At 48.0% G+C, this 17,784-nt stretch overlaps 1 protein-coding gene across 1 annotated transcript in view; it reads right to left on the bottom strand.

Moving 5' to 3' along the window:
• LOC310683514 (protein-arginine deiminase type-2-like) overlaps positions 1–17,784 on the bottom strand; it is a 59,589-nt gene that overhangs the window by 23,651 nt on the left and 18,154 nt on the right. Inside the window, exons 5-9 of the mRNA XM_083453447.1 lie at positions 15,531–15,655; positions 8,619–8,797; positions 5,963–6,066; positions 4,135–4,246; positions 2,325–2,432 (exon numbers count right to left, since the gene is read on the bottom strand). Coding sequence (XP_083309573.1) covers positions 2,325–2,432; positions 4,135–4,246; positions 5,963–6,066; positions 8,619–8,797; positions 15,531–15,655 — 628 coding nt within the window. The remainder of the gene's footprint in view (positions 1–2,324; positions 2,433–4,134; positions 4,247–5,962; positions 6,067–8,618; positions 8,798–15,530; positions 15,656–17,784) is intronic.

The raw sequence follows: 17,784 nt of genomic DNA, 5'->3' as shown, positions 1-17,784 counted from the left end.
TGGCGGTGTAAACATGTACATATTTTTTTTTTGCAAAGGGTGTTTAAGGAGATAACAGAAATCACTGGGTTAAAGCTGACCAAAAGTCCAGAGGCAGCATTATTATCAATTTATGGTGGGGTGGAAGGTTTGCAGGCTATGAAGGACTTGCTCGCAAACTTATTGACAGCTGCATGAATTATTATAGCCAGGAAGTGGAAGGGGTAAGCAGAATATAAAATGGAAGAATGGTATAAAGAGGTGTGGGATATAGCTATTAATGATAAATTAACATGTGCCATTAAGGTAAGACAGGGAATATGCAGGAGAAATGATTTCAAGGAGATGTGGAAGGTGCTTGTGGAATTGTACAGTGGTTACATACGCTTCAGGTTACAGACTCCGCTAACCCAGAAATAGTACCTCAGGTTAAGAACTTTGCTTCAAGATGAGAACAGAAATCGTGCTTCGGTGGCGCAGCGACAGCAGGAGGCCCCGTTAGCTAAAGTGGTGCTTCAGGTTAAGAACAGTTTCAGGTTAAGTACAGACCTCTGGAATGAATAAGTACTTAACCCAAGGTACCACTGTACTGTTAAAACAGAGAGGGGTCAAACCATCGCAGGAGGTGTTGAAATTTTGGGAGGCTGGATTAGTTACAATGGAATGGTCTCGGTGGTGGGGTGCACATTTTTATTCTCATTTATTTATGATTATTACTTTGTCAAAATAAAATAATAAAAACTTTAAAAAGAAAAGGGAAATCTTGGTGCTTTTAGGGGGCAGGGAAGCAACAGGGGAGATGACACAGTCCAGCTGTGCTGCATCTTCCAGTGTCTTCGCTCTGCCCCTTCCGAGGGGAACAGAGCAGATGAAGACACCGTGATCTCGCAGAGCGAAACAGCAGCATTAAAAACCCATTTCTTTTCAGCTGACTGACCCAGCGGGTTCCATGTCAGTCTCCTGCTGCTCCCAGATGCCCTTAACCATTGCTGCCCTTTCCGTTGCTGCCCTCTCTCCCCAGCGAAAAGCACACAAGGTGTGGTGGGGGCTCTGGAGAAATGAGCTAGGCTCGGCCCCCATCACACGGGGTCAACATCACCCTTCTGGAGTTCCCATGCCCACATTTGGCCCCCCTGCCATACACACAAGCCTCCTTTGCAGCCAGAGGTAAAGGTAAAGGTACCCCTGCCCGTACGGGCCAGTCTTGACAGACTCTAGGGTTGTGCGCCCATCTCACTCAAGAGGCCGGGGGCCAGCGCTGTCCGGAGACACTTCCGGGTCACGTGGCCAGCGTGACATCGCTGCTCTGGCGAGCCAGAGCCGCAAACGGAAACGCTGTTTACCTTCCCGCTAGTAAGCGGTCCCTATTTATCTACTTGCACCCGGGGGTGCTTTCGAACTGCTAGGTTGGCAGGCGCTGGGACCGAACAACGGGAGCGCACCCCGCCGCGGGGATTCGAACCGCTGACCTTTCAATCGGCAAGCCCTAGGCGCTGAGGCTTTTACCCACAGCGCCACCCACGTCCCTTGCAGCCAGAGGAGGGGATAGCTAATGGGCTGGCCTCCAGATGCTACAGCATTCTGACTCCCTTCAGCCCCAGCCAGCAGGGCCCAGGGGTCAGGGATGAGGATGGGAGCTGGGAGCCCAACAACAGTATAGTTAAACTGTGGAACTCACTCCCACAGGAGGCAGGAAGGGCCACCAACTTGGATGGCTTTAAAGGAGGGTTGGGCAAATTCACGGAGGAAGTTAAAGCTATCAGTGGCCACTATCCACGATGGTCGTGCTCTGCCTCTGCAGTATGAAGCTTCTGAATACGAGTTCCTGGAAACCCTGGTAGGGTAGAGGGCTCCTGTGCTGCTTGTGGGTTTCCTGCAGGCCACTGGTTGGCACTGTGAGATCAGGATGCTGGACTAGATGGGCTATTGGCCTGATCCTGCAGGCTTTCCTTAGGTCCTTATGGAAATTATGTGCTTTAAAAGTGTGCTGGATGTGCATCCAACAGACAGCGTGGCTCTGCTCTTTGTCAGGATCAGGCCAATAGCCCATCTAGTCCAGCATAGTCTGCCTTCCAGGCAGTGGCGTAGCGTGGGTTTGTCAGCACCCGGGGCAAGGCAAGTAATTTGCGCCCCCCCCCCCCCGCTGCACTGTCCCTCCCCATGATAGTCCCTCGCTCTCTCTCCGCACCGCACCGCACGCCTGGCACCCTCCCCTCCACAGTGGGCGGCATGTTTGGGATGGCAAGGCACATAAGAGCAGGCTTTTCCTTAGCAAAACTTCGCACAAGGGAATTCAGGATAAATCACATGTTGTGGTAACGGCAGTAAGAAGAGGATGCTCTTACCAAAATCTCTTTCACAGCGAAGTCTTCAAGGCCTCCGTTCCTCGGGGAGTCCAGGACCACCGGGAAGCCCTTGTGGGGGGCATGGATGTAGCCAAACTCAATCTCATCCTGCAGAGGAAAAGAGAAATCAGCAAGATCTGGACTCCCTCCATGCAGACTGAAGGTGTAAATAGGTGAATAAACCATATTTCTTAAAGCTATGACTGTTATGTACTGAAGTTCTCACCCTGGGCCAGCAGGGGGATACTGTAGATAGTTTTCACTCAGGTCCACCTCATTTTAGGCAGGAAACCCTGGGTTGTTGTTGCTACAATGTTGACAGCCGGCTGCCTATAAAAGCAGGCCGGCTGAGCTGTTTGCTGTTCAGTCCTGTTCCAGCTTACAAAATAAAGAGCTGCTTTGGAGAAATCGCTGTGTCATCTGCCCACTATTCAACACTGGCGATGAGGATGGGATTGGTGGACATCAGAGCACAGCCAGATGCGGCCATCCTCTGAACTGAGCTGAATCACAGAGCGAAATCACAGAGTGAAATCACTGGACAGAACCAATTCAGAGCTGACTGTTCTGGCTAGAGCACTGTGTTCCATCCACCGCCCTTCACGCCGGCATCAGAATCATGGCTTCACTTGTGCCTCTACCGCCGTTTGAACCAGCCTCTGAATCATGGGACTCCTACCTCGCTCGGTTTGATTGCTACCTCCAAGCCAACGAGCTGACAGCAGTATCAAATGAACGGAAGCGGGGCCTATTCCTCAGCCCCTGTGGGCCTGAGGTGTTTGAGACGGCCCTAGCATTGGTTGCGCCTGAAGCAGTCCAGGCAACACCATGGGACACGATCCAAGAGAAGCTCTGCAACCACTACGCGCCAAAGCCGTCCAAGATTGCTGCCCGCCATGCGTTTTACCACCGGAACCAGGCAGAGGGGGAGTCAATCAGCAACTACACCACTGCCCTCAGACAGGCTGCAATGCACTGCGAGTTTCAAGACTTAGATGATGACAATCTCTTCCGTGTCTCAATTCTCCGAAGGAACACAGACCATGGGTGAGTGCCTGGAACCCCATGGGCCCTTGCCAAAGAGGGGGACTCGCCCAACATTTGTAACATTAGATTGCAGAGCTGCCTCCTCACAAAGGGCTTTGCTTTAATCTAGCAAGCTCAGTTCCTTAATGACCCACTGGGGATAAAAATCATTTCCTTCCCCCCCCCCTTAAAAATAAAAATCTGCCTGCTAAACATGCATCCTGCCAGGAAGCTGGGAGCCCACAGGTAAAACCAAGGACATCCGATGAAGCTGAATGTTGGGAGATTCAGGGCAGAGAAAAGCAAGTCTTTCAGCAAGGAGTTAAACTGTGGAACTCTCTCCCACAGGACGGGGTCACCAACTTGGATGGCTATACAAGAGGACTGGACAAATTCGTGGAGGAGGTGAAAGCTGTCAGTGGCTACTAGCCGTGAGGCCTATGCTCTACCTCTGCAAGAGGAAACAGCAATTCCAATTTGCTGGAAACTGCAGGAGGGGAAAGTTGCTCTTGTGTTCGAATCCTGGGTTTCCCATCATGGGCATCTGGTTGGCCACTGTAAGTACAGGATTCTGGACTAGATAGGCCATTGGCCTGATCCAGCAGATCTCTTCTTACAGCTTACCTTTACTGAAAACCTGGGAAACTGCAGTTCAGGAAATGTGGGCAGAATCGTGGATTGGGAGCTTTAGGCTGAGTCATGTCATTGGCCCAAGTACCTTGGTATTGTCCACACTGGCTGGCAGCAACGGCTCCCCAGGGTTTAAGACTGGCAACCCACTCACCTGCATCCACCGGTCTCCTCGGTTCATGTACCGTGAGCAGACCGACATCTTGCAGTTAGCTTTGCTGACCAAGTTCTTGATCTCCTTCAGGAAGAGGTAATTATCCTTCACACTGACAGGGGAGGACAAAGAGGGGTTAACTGGGGATGCTTTCATGGCCAGCAAGAAAGTAGGGTGGGGTGGAGTGGATTCCACAGAGCAGGGCTGGGGAACAGCTGTGCCCCTCCAGATGCTGACGTCATGGTCAATGGTCAGAGATGATGGGAGCTGGTAACATCTTTGGGTACCCCCGGTTCCCCATTAAAAGGAGGCAAAGCTGTGAAAGGGGTAAAGGTAAAGGGTAAAGGGACCCCAGACCATTAGGTCCAGTCGTGGCTGACTCTGGGGTTGCGACGCTCATCTTGCTTTACTGCCCGAGGGAGCCGGCGTACAGCTTCCGGGTCATGCAGCCGGCATGACTAAGCCGCTTCTGGTGAACCAGAGCAGCGCACGGAAACGCCGTTTACCTTCCCGCCAGAGCGGTACCTATTTATCTACTTGCACTTTGACGTGCTTTCGAACGGCTAGGTTGGCAGGAGCAGGGACCGAGCAACGGGAGCTCACCCCGTTGCGGGGATTCGAACCACCGACCTTCTGATCGGCAAGCCCTACGCTCTGTAGTTTAACCCACAGCGCCACCCAGGTCCCAGTGAAAGGGGTAACTGCAGGTAATAAAGGCAAGTGTTTGAGGTGCGAAGTATGGGCAACAAAGGCAAGTGAGGCTCTGGGTTCAAGGACAGGGAAGCTGTGGCCCCTTAAGTGTCATTGGACTCCCAGCAGCCAGCATGACTTAAGGGATGGTGATGGGAGCTGGAGTCCAGCAACATGTGGAGTGCTGCAGATGTTCCTCTCCCCTGAAGTCGACAAAGCCCCTGCCAAGAGGCTACCCCCCTCCCCAGTATATCACAAACAATTCTGCCTTTTCTCCCACTACTGCCTTCCAGACCACCTGGCATGATGCTTACGTGTGAGAAAACCTGTTGATTTCAGTTTCTAACTTTTTTCAAACCTTACCTTTAGTTCTCCACCTTCCCACGCCAGCTAGTGATTTTCTTTTTAATAAAAATTCATCAAAATTCATCAGCATTTTAGGGAGAATTTCATAGAATCATAGAGTTGGAAGAGACCACAAGGCCCATCGAGTCCAACCCCCTGCCAAGCAGGAAACACCATCAGAGCACTCCTGACATATGGTTGTCAAGCCTCTGCTTAAAGACCTCCAAAGAAGGAGACTCCACCACACTCCTTGGCAGCAAATTCCACTGTCGAACAGCTCTCCTAATGCACACACGTCAGTCTGCATTTTGAACTTCTTGTAAATACACATTGTAGCAAAGCAATTTCCCCTAACTGCAGCACGTTCTTGTATGATATTCATTTACACTTTGCACCAGTGGGCTTTTTTTGTACACACAGCTTGGTTAGGGAACTTCAGTGCAAAATTCGGAGCGGTGAGAATTAGGTAGATTTGCTTTACAATGCGAACTGGCTCGAATGTCTTCCTGACCTCATCCTTTTGTAAAGTGTCATTAAATGGCACTTGCATTAAACATCAGTGATCGTCATAATAAAATGTTTCTCCTTTTATACTATCAGCTGCTGTTTGTTGCATCTCCCTCGTTGCTGTCGAATGCTTAGTTTTTGGAAAAAAAGAAACCTACCACGGACAGAACCTGAACCCCAGCCGAGTTTCAGGATGCAAAAGCTGGTTTTACAAATTCAAACCAAGCCCTGCATTCAAAACATCTCCTGTTAAGTTCCAACGCCTCCTCCTTTTCTGACACCTTACCTGCAGACAAAAACGTTGACTGGCGCCAAAGTGTTTGGGGTCATGATCCATGGGGCGATCCGGAAGACTACGGTGTCTGTGAAAATTGGGGTCTGTGGAATACCCTGGAAGAAAGATGGAGCCAGCTTGTATTCTGCTACTCCAGAAGGCAGGACCCAAACCAACAGATCAAAATTACAAGATAGGAGGTTCGACTAAACATTAGGAAGAACTTTCTGCTCTTATTCAGGGACTGGTATTCAGAAGGATTGCTGCCTCCAGCCATGGTGGCAGAGAACCACCCTGGCTAGTAGCATCAAGGAACAACTGGTGAAACAGAACGGTGCATGGGTTAATAATAATAATAATAATAATAATAATAAAATTTTATTTATACCCCTCCCTCCCCAGCCAGAGCCGGGCTCAGGGCAGCTAACACCAGTAAAATTACAATAATAATAATAATAAACCCAATTTAAAATACAGGTTAAAATAGAATTTAAAATGCAGCCTCATTTTAATAGTAGCCCATAGATCAAAACCATAAGGGGAGGGAAACATAAGGGTCAGACTGAGTCCAAATCAAAGGCCAGGCAGAACAGCTCTGTCTTGCAGGCCCTGTGGAAAGATGTCAAGTCCCGCAGGGCCCTAGTCTCTTGTGACAGAGCATTCCACCAAGTCGGGGCCAGTACTGAAAAGGCCCTGGCCCTAGTTGAGACCAATCTAACCACCTTGCAACTTGGGACCTCCAAGGTGTTGTCATTTGTGGACCTTAAGGTCCTCCGCGGGGCATACCAGGAGAGGCAGTCCCATAGGTACGTGGGCCCTAGGCTTCATAGGGCTTTAAAGGTCAAAACCAGCACCTTAAACCTGACCCTGTACTCCACCGGGAGCCAGTGCAGCTGGTAAAGCACAGGATGAATGTGATCCCGCGGCAAGAACCCCGTAAGGAGCCTCACCGCAGCATTCTGTACCCGGTGGAGTTTCTGGGTCAGCTAAATACCCTGTTATTGCACCAATGAAATGTTGCAGAATGCACCGGTGATAAAAAGCCACCAAACCATTAAACACGGTGGCCCTTTGTTTTTAAAAACTGGCTGCCCAGAGAAACAGAGACAGCTACGGGACGTTGACCAACAGCACAGCTTCTGTGAGGGAAGAGAAAGGTCTGCTGGGGCAAGGAAGCAGAAGGCAGAACACAGATCCATTAGGGATCCCTAGCCAGATTAGCAGGTGGCTAATAGAAGTTGCAGGCCCCACGAGAGTCATGTGGAGCATTCCAGCAGGCGAGTGAGAGAACATGAGAAGGCCGTCCAGCTTAATTTAAAGCTGGCCTTTTCTTCTAGCGGCCCCCAATTCGTATTGCTTTGTTGGGGTGGGGGTGAAGAGGCAGGTGGGAAGGGGGCGGGAGAGGCAGCGAGAGAGATTCACACACCAAGCAGCCTCTTTGTGGCTGAAGGAGCAGACAAAGAGAAAAGGGAAACTTGAAAGCGAACCCGTCACCTGCCAAGGGAAAACTGGCACATTAACAGTGTGAAGTGACGTGTCGAGCCCTAACATCAGCAGCTCCTTCTGCAGTTACACCATGCCAGTGGCCAGGAGGAGGGGACGGCTTTGGGATGCCTGAAAGCAGCAACTTCCATTAGCTGCTTGCTAACTGGGCTGCATACTGCTGTTTGGACAGTGTGGCATAGTGGTTAGAGTGCTGGGAGAAACCAGGGTTCGAATCGCCTTTACTCGGCCATGAAGCTCGCTGAGTGGCCTTGGCCAAGCCACTGGCCCTCTGCCTAACCTACCTCACAGGGTTGTTGTGGGGAGTACCGTATTTTTCGCTCTATAAGACGCACCAGACCACAAGACGCATCTAGTTTTTGGAGGAGGAAAAGAAGAAAAAAAATATTCTGAATCTCAGAAGCCAGAACAGCAAGAGGGATCACTGCGTAGTGAAAGCAGCAATCCCTCTTGCTGTTCTGGCTTCTGGGATAGCTGCGAAGCCTGCATTCGCTCCATAAGACGCACACACATTTCCCCTTACTTTTTAGGAGAGAAAAAGTGAGTCTTATAGAGCAAAAAATACGGTAACTTAGAAGAGGGAGTACCATGTGCCTGAGCTCCTTGGGAGGAAGAAAGGTGGGCTGTGAATACAATAAATATCAGACGAACATCCTGCCCTGCCACACCAGCTTCCTTACCCGCACAGACCTTTCACTTCCCTCGCGGCGTTGTGCTGTTGATCAACGTTCTGCAGCTGACGTTTCAAAGCCTTTTGGCTTAAAAGCGGCACTCGAGGTGATCTTTAAAACTGTAATGACGGTGTCATACCAGCCCGAATGGGAACCTTACCTAACACTGAATTTTATACATTAAATTTGTGAAAATCTAATAAAATTTATTATATAAAAAAGGAACGCCCTACCGTCAGATGTCAAGGAAATAAACATCTCCCTGACTTTTAGAAGACACCTGAAGACAGCCCTGTACAAGGAAGTTTTTAATGTTTGAGGCCTTTTTGTGTTTTAGTATTTTGTCGGAAGGTGCCCAGAGTGGCTGGGGCAACCCAGTCAGATGGGCGGCATATACATTTTTAAAAAGTATTATTATTTGAAGCATCCTCTTTGCTGGATGAAAGCATCTCCACTGCCTCCACTGCACCCACCCCCCCTTTCTCTGGCCGAACCTCAGCAACTGGCTCCAGCAGGCTGACGTTGATGGTGACGAGACCGTCGAAGCCGGCGTCTGGGAAGCGGAGACCCTCGACAAAGAATTCCATCTCTGCAGAGCCCCCTGTGTATTTCACAACGTGGAAGAGCTTCCGTGGCCCCAGGACGTGGATGTAGCGCTGGCCAAAGAAGGGATCTGCGGGTCAAATATAGGTTGGAAATGTAAGGGAAAATGAAGGCACCTTTTATCATATGTGGTGGAAGTGTCAGGTAGTAAAAGAATTTTGGGAAATGATATATAATGAATTGGGACGCGGGTGGCGCTGTGGGTAAAAGCCTCAGCGTCTAGGGCTTGCCGATCGAGAGATCGGTGGTTCGAATCCCCGCAGCGGGGTGCGCTCCCGTTGTTCGGTCCCAGCGCCTGCCAACCTAGCAGTTCGAAAGCACTCCCAGGTGCAAGTAGATAAATAGGGACCGCTTACCAGTGGGAAGGTAAACGGTGTTTCCTTTTATATAATGAATTGGAAAAAATGCTTACAATAACCTTTTCTTTAAAAACCCAGAAGCCTTTCTTTTAAGGAGTCTACGTGCCAAAATCCCAATGGAGCAGAAATCTATTTATGTATGCAATCACAGCTGCACAGATGCTATTGGCTCAGGGATGGAAAGAAGATAATGTCCCGACCCGAGAAGAATGGCAGATTAAGATGATGGATTATGCCAAAATGGCTAAAATGACTGGAAGAATCAGAAATCAGGAAGACCAAAATTATAATAAGGAATGGGGAAATTTTATAATTTATCTTAAAAACCATTGTAAGCAGTTAAAATCATTAGCAGTGTTGGAATAACACTTGCAGTTTAAAGTTGAATTTTGGATATAACGGAGAGGTAAAAAAAGATTTGGATTATTCTAAAAGATGCAGGAGGAAATGATTAACAATAGGACCCACAAAGGGGAGGAGGGAAGTCCAGGGGATTCTGTGGTATTTTGTTTTTATGTTGTATCTTGGATATGGGATGTAAAATATTAATCTGAAAAACCAAATAAATATTTATTTATTTTTTAAAGAAGAAGAAGAAGAGAGTTTGGATTTGATATCCCGCCTTTCACTCCCTTTAAGGAGTCTCAAAGCGGCTAACATTCTCCTTTCCCTTCCTCCCCCACAACAAACACTCTGTGAGGTGAGTGAGGCTGAGAGACTTCAGAGAAGTGTGACTGGCCCAAGGTCACCCAGCAGCTGCATGTGGAGGAGTGGAGACTCGAACCCGGTTCCCCAGATTACGAGACTACCGCTCTTAACCACTACACCACACTGGCTCTCAAGGGGTCTGTGGCGGGAAAGAAAGCGGAGATCAACACAAGTAAGGAAGAAGAACTCTGCTGGATCAGGCCAGGAGTGCATCTAGACCAGCATCATGTTCACAGGAAGCCTGCATGCAGGATTCGAGAACAAGAGGCCTTTCCCCTCCAGTGGTCTCTGGCAACTGGGATTTAGCCATCTATGCAGCCATCTATGCAGTAGCCTTCGAAAGCCCTTTCTTCCTCCATCAATTTGTCTGATCCTCTTTTATAGCCATCCAAGTTAGCGGCCATCACTGCCTCCTGAGGCAGGGAGTTCCATAGGTTAACGCAGCGCTGTGTGAAAAGGGGCTTCCTTTTCTCTGTCCTGAAGCTTCCCACATTCAGTTTACTTGGACATCCCTGAGTTCAAGTGTTATGAGAGGAGGAGGAAAACTCCACTTTCTCCGTGCTGTGCACAATTTTATAAACTTCTATTGTGCCACCGCTTACTTTTATCTAATTTAAAAATGCCCAAATCTATCCTCGCAGGGGAGTTTCTCCATCCCCTCTTTGATCATTTTGGATGCTTTTTTCTGAAACTTATATATATATATATATATATATATATATATATATATATATATATCAAGATTTATTGTGAGATTTTATATATCAATTACCAAGCATTGCCTTCCAGGACAAATACATGTACAGATGTTAAGCCTGGCCTGCAAACATCCACATGGAACCAAAACAGGCTGGGAAAATCTTTTGCATTACAGATTAAAATCACATCCTTTTCCAACTCTGCCATATCCGTTTTGACGCGAGGCAACCAGAACTGTACATGGTATTGCAAATGCGGCCGCACCAAAGCTTTGTAAAAAGTCATTACGATATCAGCAGCTTTATTTGCAATTCCTTTCCCAACGATCCCTGGAGCATGGAATTTGCCTTTTTCGTGGCTGACACACACCAGGTCGACATCTTCATCGAGTTAGTGAAGGCCAGGTTCAAATACGAGTTCCTTTTCTGTGATTTGGAGGGGAATTGGGATTGGGCAGGGTCCGAGAAAGCCGACATCCAAGGAGCAAGCCCACCCAACCCTGCTATCCACTGAGGAGGTGGAGGCAACTCCATTGCCCTCCCCCAACCCAGCTAATTAATACACTAATTGAACGCCTGGCTCAGAAACCAGAATGTCCAGAATTCAAGGTCCTGCAACTCAATCCCAGGGAACAGTTCTTTGGCAACCTGGCCAGAGAGGTCTTAGCTTTCACCCAGTCACCAGACTCTGATGCCCTTGAGAGACGCCAAACAATTGATCCTCAGGACTCAAAAACAAGCAGAGTCTGCGAGGCCAGGGAGAAAGGAGGCCTCTCTGAAAGGGAACTATTATTTCAGTCCTTATTTATGTGAGATGCTCTGAGCTGAACATTTTCTTGCTGGAAAAGCGAGGGGTGGGGAGAATATTAAATTTGTCTTTTGGGGGGAGTAGGAATTACTCCAGGCTGTACCCAAAGCTAGCCTGATTTCAAGCAAACCCGCTGCAGTTAATAGATTCGGCTAGCTTTATTTTATTTTATTTTATTTTCAGTGGTACCTCGGGTTACATACGCTTCAGGTTACAGACTCTGCTAACCCAGAAATAGTACCTCGGGTTAAGAACAGAAATCATGCTCTGGCGGCGCAGCAGCAGGAGGCCCCATTAGCTAAAGTGGTGCTTCAGGATAAGAACAGTTTCAAGTTAAGAACGGACCTCCAGAACGAATTAAGTACTTAACCCGAGGTACCACTGTATTGGGACACGGGTGGCGCTGTGGGTAAAAGCCTCAGCGCCTACGGCTTGCCGATCGAAAGGTCGGCGGTTTGAATCCCCGCGGTGGGGTGCGCTCCCGTTGTCCGGTCCCAGCGCCTGCCAACCTAGCAGTTCGAAAGCACTCCCGGGTGCAAGTAGATAAATAGGGACCGCTTACTAGCGGGAAGGTAAACGGCGTTTCCGTGTGCGGCTCTGGCTCGCCAGAGCAGCGATGTCACGCTGGCCATGTGACCCGGAAGTGTCTCCGGACAGCGCTGGCCCCCGGCCTCTTGAGTGAGATCGGCGCACAACCCTCAAGACTGGCCCGTACGGGCAGGGGTACCTTTACCTTTACCACTGTATTTATTTTATTTTTGCATTTCAATCCCACTGCTTTCTCCAGAGGGCCCCCAAGGTGGTGTACACGGTTTTCTCTTTGCCCCTAATTTAATCCCCACAACAACTGTGTGAGGTAGGTCCATTCATTCAGTGGACCTGCTCTGAGTAGGATTTAGGAATACAGACAAATTGCCTTACACCAAGTTAAGATTGTTGGGCTGTATAGCTCAATTATCATCCGCACAGACTGGGTACCAGGGTACCAGGCAGGGAATCCTTCCCAGTCTCACCTGGAGGTGCTGTGGATCCAACCTGGGTCCTTCTGCATGCCAAGCAAGTGTCCTACTGCTGAGCTACGATCTCCCCCATAGGTGGATAGATGCCACCTCTGGGGATTGATCTTCCACTCATCCCCCTTTGACAGGCACATCCACCTCACGCCAGGCCTGGCTGCAAATCCCACCAATAAGTAACCAAACAATTAAACCCCTGTGTTGCAAACAATTTATCAGTAATATCCAAGGCAACATGATGGCCAAGTACAACAATGCAATATCAATATAAACTCTTTATACAGTCTATACGGAACATTGAACAATATGAGAAACCAAATAAACAGAAATCTTATGAATGTCTCTGAATGTCACTAAATGTGTTCTCTTGATGGATTCTCTTGAAAACACAGAGCTTTGTTTTATGATGTCCAACCAGTGGCGTAGCGTGGGGGGTGCAGGGGGGGCTGGCCGCACCAGGCGCAACATCTGGGGGTTAGGGGGCGCAAATCCACGGGTTAGGGGGCGCAAATTACTTGCCTTGCCCCGGGTGCTGACAACCCACGCTATGCCACTGTGTCCAACACTGCCGAAGTGGTCTGCAAACAGACGTAGTGAACAGTGATTCTGGATATACCCACTGTTTTGTAGAATTCTTCTTCAGCACAGCAGAAGGATACAGAAATGTTTCATAAACTACAAATGAATTACTGAAACGATGACCTACATATACATGGTAACTTACAATAACTCACTGTTCACTACATCTGATTGCGGACCACTTCGGCAGCACCGGACGTCATAAAACAAAGATTTACGGCTTGTTTTCATCAGATAAGAATCTGACCCGTTGCTTCTTTCAGAGACTTGCACAGTCTTCAAAGACTTTCAGAGACTTATAAGACTTATGTTTATTTGGTTCTATGTTTTCAAGAGAATCCATCAAGAGTGCACATTTAGTGACTTTCAGAGATTTGTAAGATTTCTGTTTATTTGGTTTCTCATATTGTTCAATGTTCCATATAGACTATATAAAGAGTTTATATTGATATTGCATTGTTGTTCTTGGTCATCGTATTGCCTTGGATATTACTGCAAATCCCAGCAGCCAGGCCTCTCCAACACAGACAGCATTCTCCGCTGCCCCCCCCTTCTTTAGCCCCATCCAACAACCCCGTAACTGAATCTGGTTTTATAACCAGCAATAAAAGACACAACAAGGCGTGTCGGAGGCAGAGATGTCTCCTGGGGATTAGGGGAGGCCAAACAGAGCGATGATGTCACGGGCTGCAGCAAATGTCTTGTGGCTGCTGTAAAATGAGGTGGTCGCCAAAGGTTGGCTTTTATTGGAGTGGGTGGGCATCAAACCCACCTGCAGATACGTTTAAGAGCTAAACGCCCATCGCTGGAAGTCCTTGAAAACGTGACCTTCAGTTGTTTAACACTGAGCGTTGCCATCAACTGAGCCCTGCTCAGAGTAAGCCCTTTGAAATTAATGGACATGATGACTAACTTCAGTCTGTTCATTTCAATGGGTCTATTCTGGGTAATGTCTAGATGGATACAAGCTGACTCCTTTGTCAATCTACATGGGAAGATATCATTGTGTGTGTGTGTGTGTGTGTGTGTGTGTGTGTAAAGGTACCCTTGACCGTTAGCTCCAGTTGCGGATGACTCTGGGGTTGTACACTCATCTTGCACTATAGGCCGAGGGAGCCGGCGTTTGTCCGCAGACAGCTTCCAGGTTATGACTAAGCTGCTTCTGGCGAACCAGAGCAGCGCATGGAAACGCCGTTGACCTTCCTGCCACAGCGGTACCTATTTCTCTACTTGCATTTTGATGTGCTTTCGAACTGCTAGGTGGGCAGGAGCTGGAACTGAACAAGGGGAACTCACCCCGTCGCAGGGATTCGAACCACTGACCTTCCGATCGGCAAGCCCTAGGCTCAGTGGTTTAGACCACAGCGCCACCCACATCCATATATATATATATATATATATGTGTGTGTGTGTGTATATATATATATATATATGCAGGTTTTGGTGTCCTCGGGTGTCTTCCCGTGTAAAAGTTGGGGTGTCTAGGCGACGTTTCGACGAGGTCTCACTCGTCATCTTCAGGCTGGTGCTTTCGGCTTCTTGTTACTGAAACGTCGCCTAGACACCCCAACTTTTACACGGGAAGACACCCGAGGACACCAAAACCTGCATTCCTGTACCCGTGAAAATCTACGAAAGCATATATATATATATATATATATATATATATATATAATATGTTATGATGGTATAAGATAGACAGGTATCTCTTATACCAACATTATATGTGTGTGTGTGTGTGCGCGCGCGCACACACACACACACACACACACACAAAAATCTTATACCAACTCGCATTTATTTGTCTAGAATAGTGCTGCCAACTCTGACCAGCAGCTGCCCAAAATCCCAGGCCAAAAGAATCCTTTCACGTTGTCTGCAATTAAAAAATCCTCCGTTAATTGGGGGATGTCAGAGATTGAACATTCTGCACACAAAGCAAGTGACCTCCAACTAAGCTATGTTTCCCCCTCTCAAGATTCTAGTCCTCATTGTGCTGAATGAAGGGCTGATTTTAAAACGTAGGAAAATGCCTTCTGCTAAGTCAAACCCTGTAGCTCAGCGGTGTCTACACTGACTTGCAGCTGCTCTCCAGGTTTTCAGACAGGGAGTGAACCTGGCACCTTCTGCATGTCACAGAGTTACTACATCCCTTCCTTTAAGGCACTCTGGAAAAAGAGTTCACGGAAGTAACAAAGCCCAGGACACTTTCAACTAGCCATTTGTAGCTTAACAGAAAAAACGAGACAGAATGAGCCAATATTTGCTTAAATGAGATCCTTGGCTCCACTTTGGCCAAGCTTGAGTTTAAGAAAATATCAATGAAAACACCAGCTGGCGAGCCTTAAGTTAGTAAGAGGGAGCTCAGAAGTTTCACCCCTTCCCTCTTTGCCCTGCTTCACAACAGATGGGGGGGGCGGGGGGCTGTCCTCCTTCGCCAAAGATTTTAGGGAGCCTTCGCCGGATCACCCATTTAATTCTGCCACGGCTCAGAGAAGCAAACAGCCAGCCTCCTTCCCTAGGAAGAACGCCGAGAGGTAACCCCGGGCCACTGGGCTTGGCTGGCTTCCCTAGGATCTCTCCTGACAGAGGCAGAGTTAGCGGCTGATTGACAAGCCCCTCTGGAGCTCCTTGCCAGGGAATGCCGCCCCTTCCCCTCGGCCGGCTCCAATTGCAATGCCTGGTTTCAGCGAGTTGTCGGTGGGCCCGTCGCTGGGCGCCAACGGAGCTACTGGAATGTTGAAGACACCGGGGTCCTTTCTAATTAGATGTGTTGACGACCTATCAGGCCTAATTATTCCCAAGCTGCTCTTTGCTACAAATGAGATGCAGGTGCGAGAATTAACGTGACATGTGCATGCGCTTTCTTGGGGGGGAGATGAGGTTAAAAATTGTGCCACCTATTCACTAATAATAATAATAATAAAAAATTTTATTTATACTCCGCCCTCCCCGGCCAGAGCAGGACTCAGGCAGCTAACACCAGTAAAATTAAAATAAAAACATAATGGGGGGGGGGGAGGAAACCAATTTAAAATATTGACTACATGTAATTGGCAGAAATGACTGGCAGAATCAGAGACCAGGGAGAAGAGACGGTGAAGGAAGATTGGAAGAAATTCAAAGACTATCTACAGAAACATTATAAGATAATGAATGTTTGATGACACCAGATTGAATGAAAAAGGTTATTAGTAAAAAAGTGTAAAGAAAAAGATCCAATATTTTTAGATATAAGGAAATGCAATTATATTAAGATGCTAAGATTATTATAAAATTAAAATATGACAGAGGGAAGGAATTTGCTGATCTGGAATACAGAGAAGGGAGGTTTGGGGAAGTCGGAGAAATAAGTTAATGCAAAGAATATAAGGAGACAAAAATTGTTTTTAATATTTTAATATTTCTTTTTTATGTTTTTGCTGTTTTGTGTTTGTGTGTTGTCGCGTTTTCCTATTTTTTCCTTTTATGTTGTGTTGTTTTTTACCTATTGTTGTGTTGTATTTATTGTAAAACCCAATAAAATATTATATATATATAAAAAAGAAAGAAACCAATTTAAAATACAGGTTAAAATGCATTTTGAAAGTAGCCCATAGATCAAAACCATAAGGGGAGGGGAAAACATAAGAGTCAGACTGAGTCCAAACCAAAGGCCTGGTGGAACAGCTCTACCTTGCAGGCACTGCAGAAAGATGTCAAGTCCCGCAGGGCCCTAGTCTCTTGTGACAGAGCGTTCCACCAAGTCGGGGCCAGTACTGAAATGGCCCTGGCCTTAGTTGAGACCAATCTAACTACCTTGCGACTTGGGACATCCAAAATGTCATTTGTGGACCTTAAGGTCCTCCGCGGGGCATACCAGGAGAGGCGGTCCCGTAGGTACGTGGGTCCTAGGCCGCATAGGGCTTTAAAGGTCAAAACCAGCACCTTAAACCTGACCCTGTACTCCACCGGGAGCCAGTGCAGTTGGTAAAGCACTGGATGAATGTGATCCCGCGGCAAGGACCCTGTAAGGAGCCTCACCGTGGCATTCTGCACCCGCAGGAGTTTCTGGGTCAGCTTCAAGGGCAGCCCTGCGTAGAGCGAGTTACACTAATTAAGCCTGGAGGTGACCGTCGCATGGATCACTGTGGCCAGGTCGGGGCGGGAAAGGTAAGGGTCCAACTGCTTAATACGGTAGAAATGGAAAAATGCCAATTTTGCTGTGGCTGCAACCTGTACCTCCATGGAAAAAGAGGCGTTGAAGGTTACACCTAAGCTCTTGACAGAAGGTGCTGGCACTAACTGAGCCCCCGCAAGAGATGGGAGTTGCCCCCCAACCCCATGTCGTCCCAATCTAGCCAGATGACCTCTTTCTTCGAAGGATTTAACAGAAGCAAAGAGATGCACCTCTTCTGCCTCAGGAGGGGCAGGGGAGAAGAAGAGAATTATAAACTTAAAAAGGTGCCCCCCATCTAGTCCAGGCATAGGCAAACTCGGCCCTCCAGATGTTTTGGGACTACAACTCCCACCATCCCTAGCTAACAGAACCAGTGGTCAGGGATGATGGGAGTTGTAGTCATAGGCAAACTTGGAGGGCCGAGTTTGCCTATGCCTGATCTAGTCCAACTTGCTGCAATGCAGGAATCTCAATCAATGCTTCCATGACAGATGGCCACCCAACTTCTGCTTTAGAGGGAGAAGCTGGAAGAGGGAGACAGACCCCCTGCAGTGTGGTCCCGAAAAGACAGGGGGCTCAGTCAACACCCAGGAAAGTGAGGAAAGGAATAGCACAACCCCCAGAGAGTCTTGTGCCAGGATGTTGTCCACGCTCCAGGGATCATTAGGAAAGGAACTCAAAATTAAACTGCCCACGTGAATCTACGGCGCATCCACTCTTGCCATACTGT

This window comes from Podarcis tiliguerta, assembly GCF_965153285.1.
Source record: "Podarcis tiliguerta genome assembly, chromosome: 8".
In the NCBI taxonomy this organism is placed as follows: domain Eukaryota; kingdom Metazoa; phylum Chordata; class Lepidosauria; order Squamata; family Lacertidae; genus Podarcis; species Podarcis tiliguerta.
This window is presented reverse-complemented; position numbering and strand designations above follow the sequence as displayed.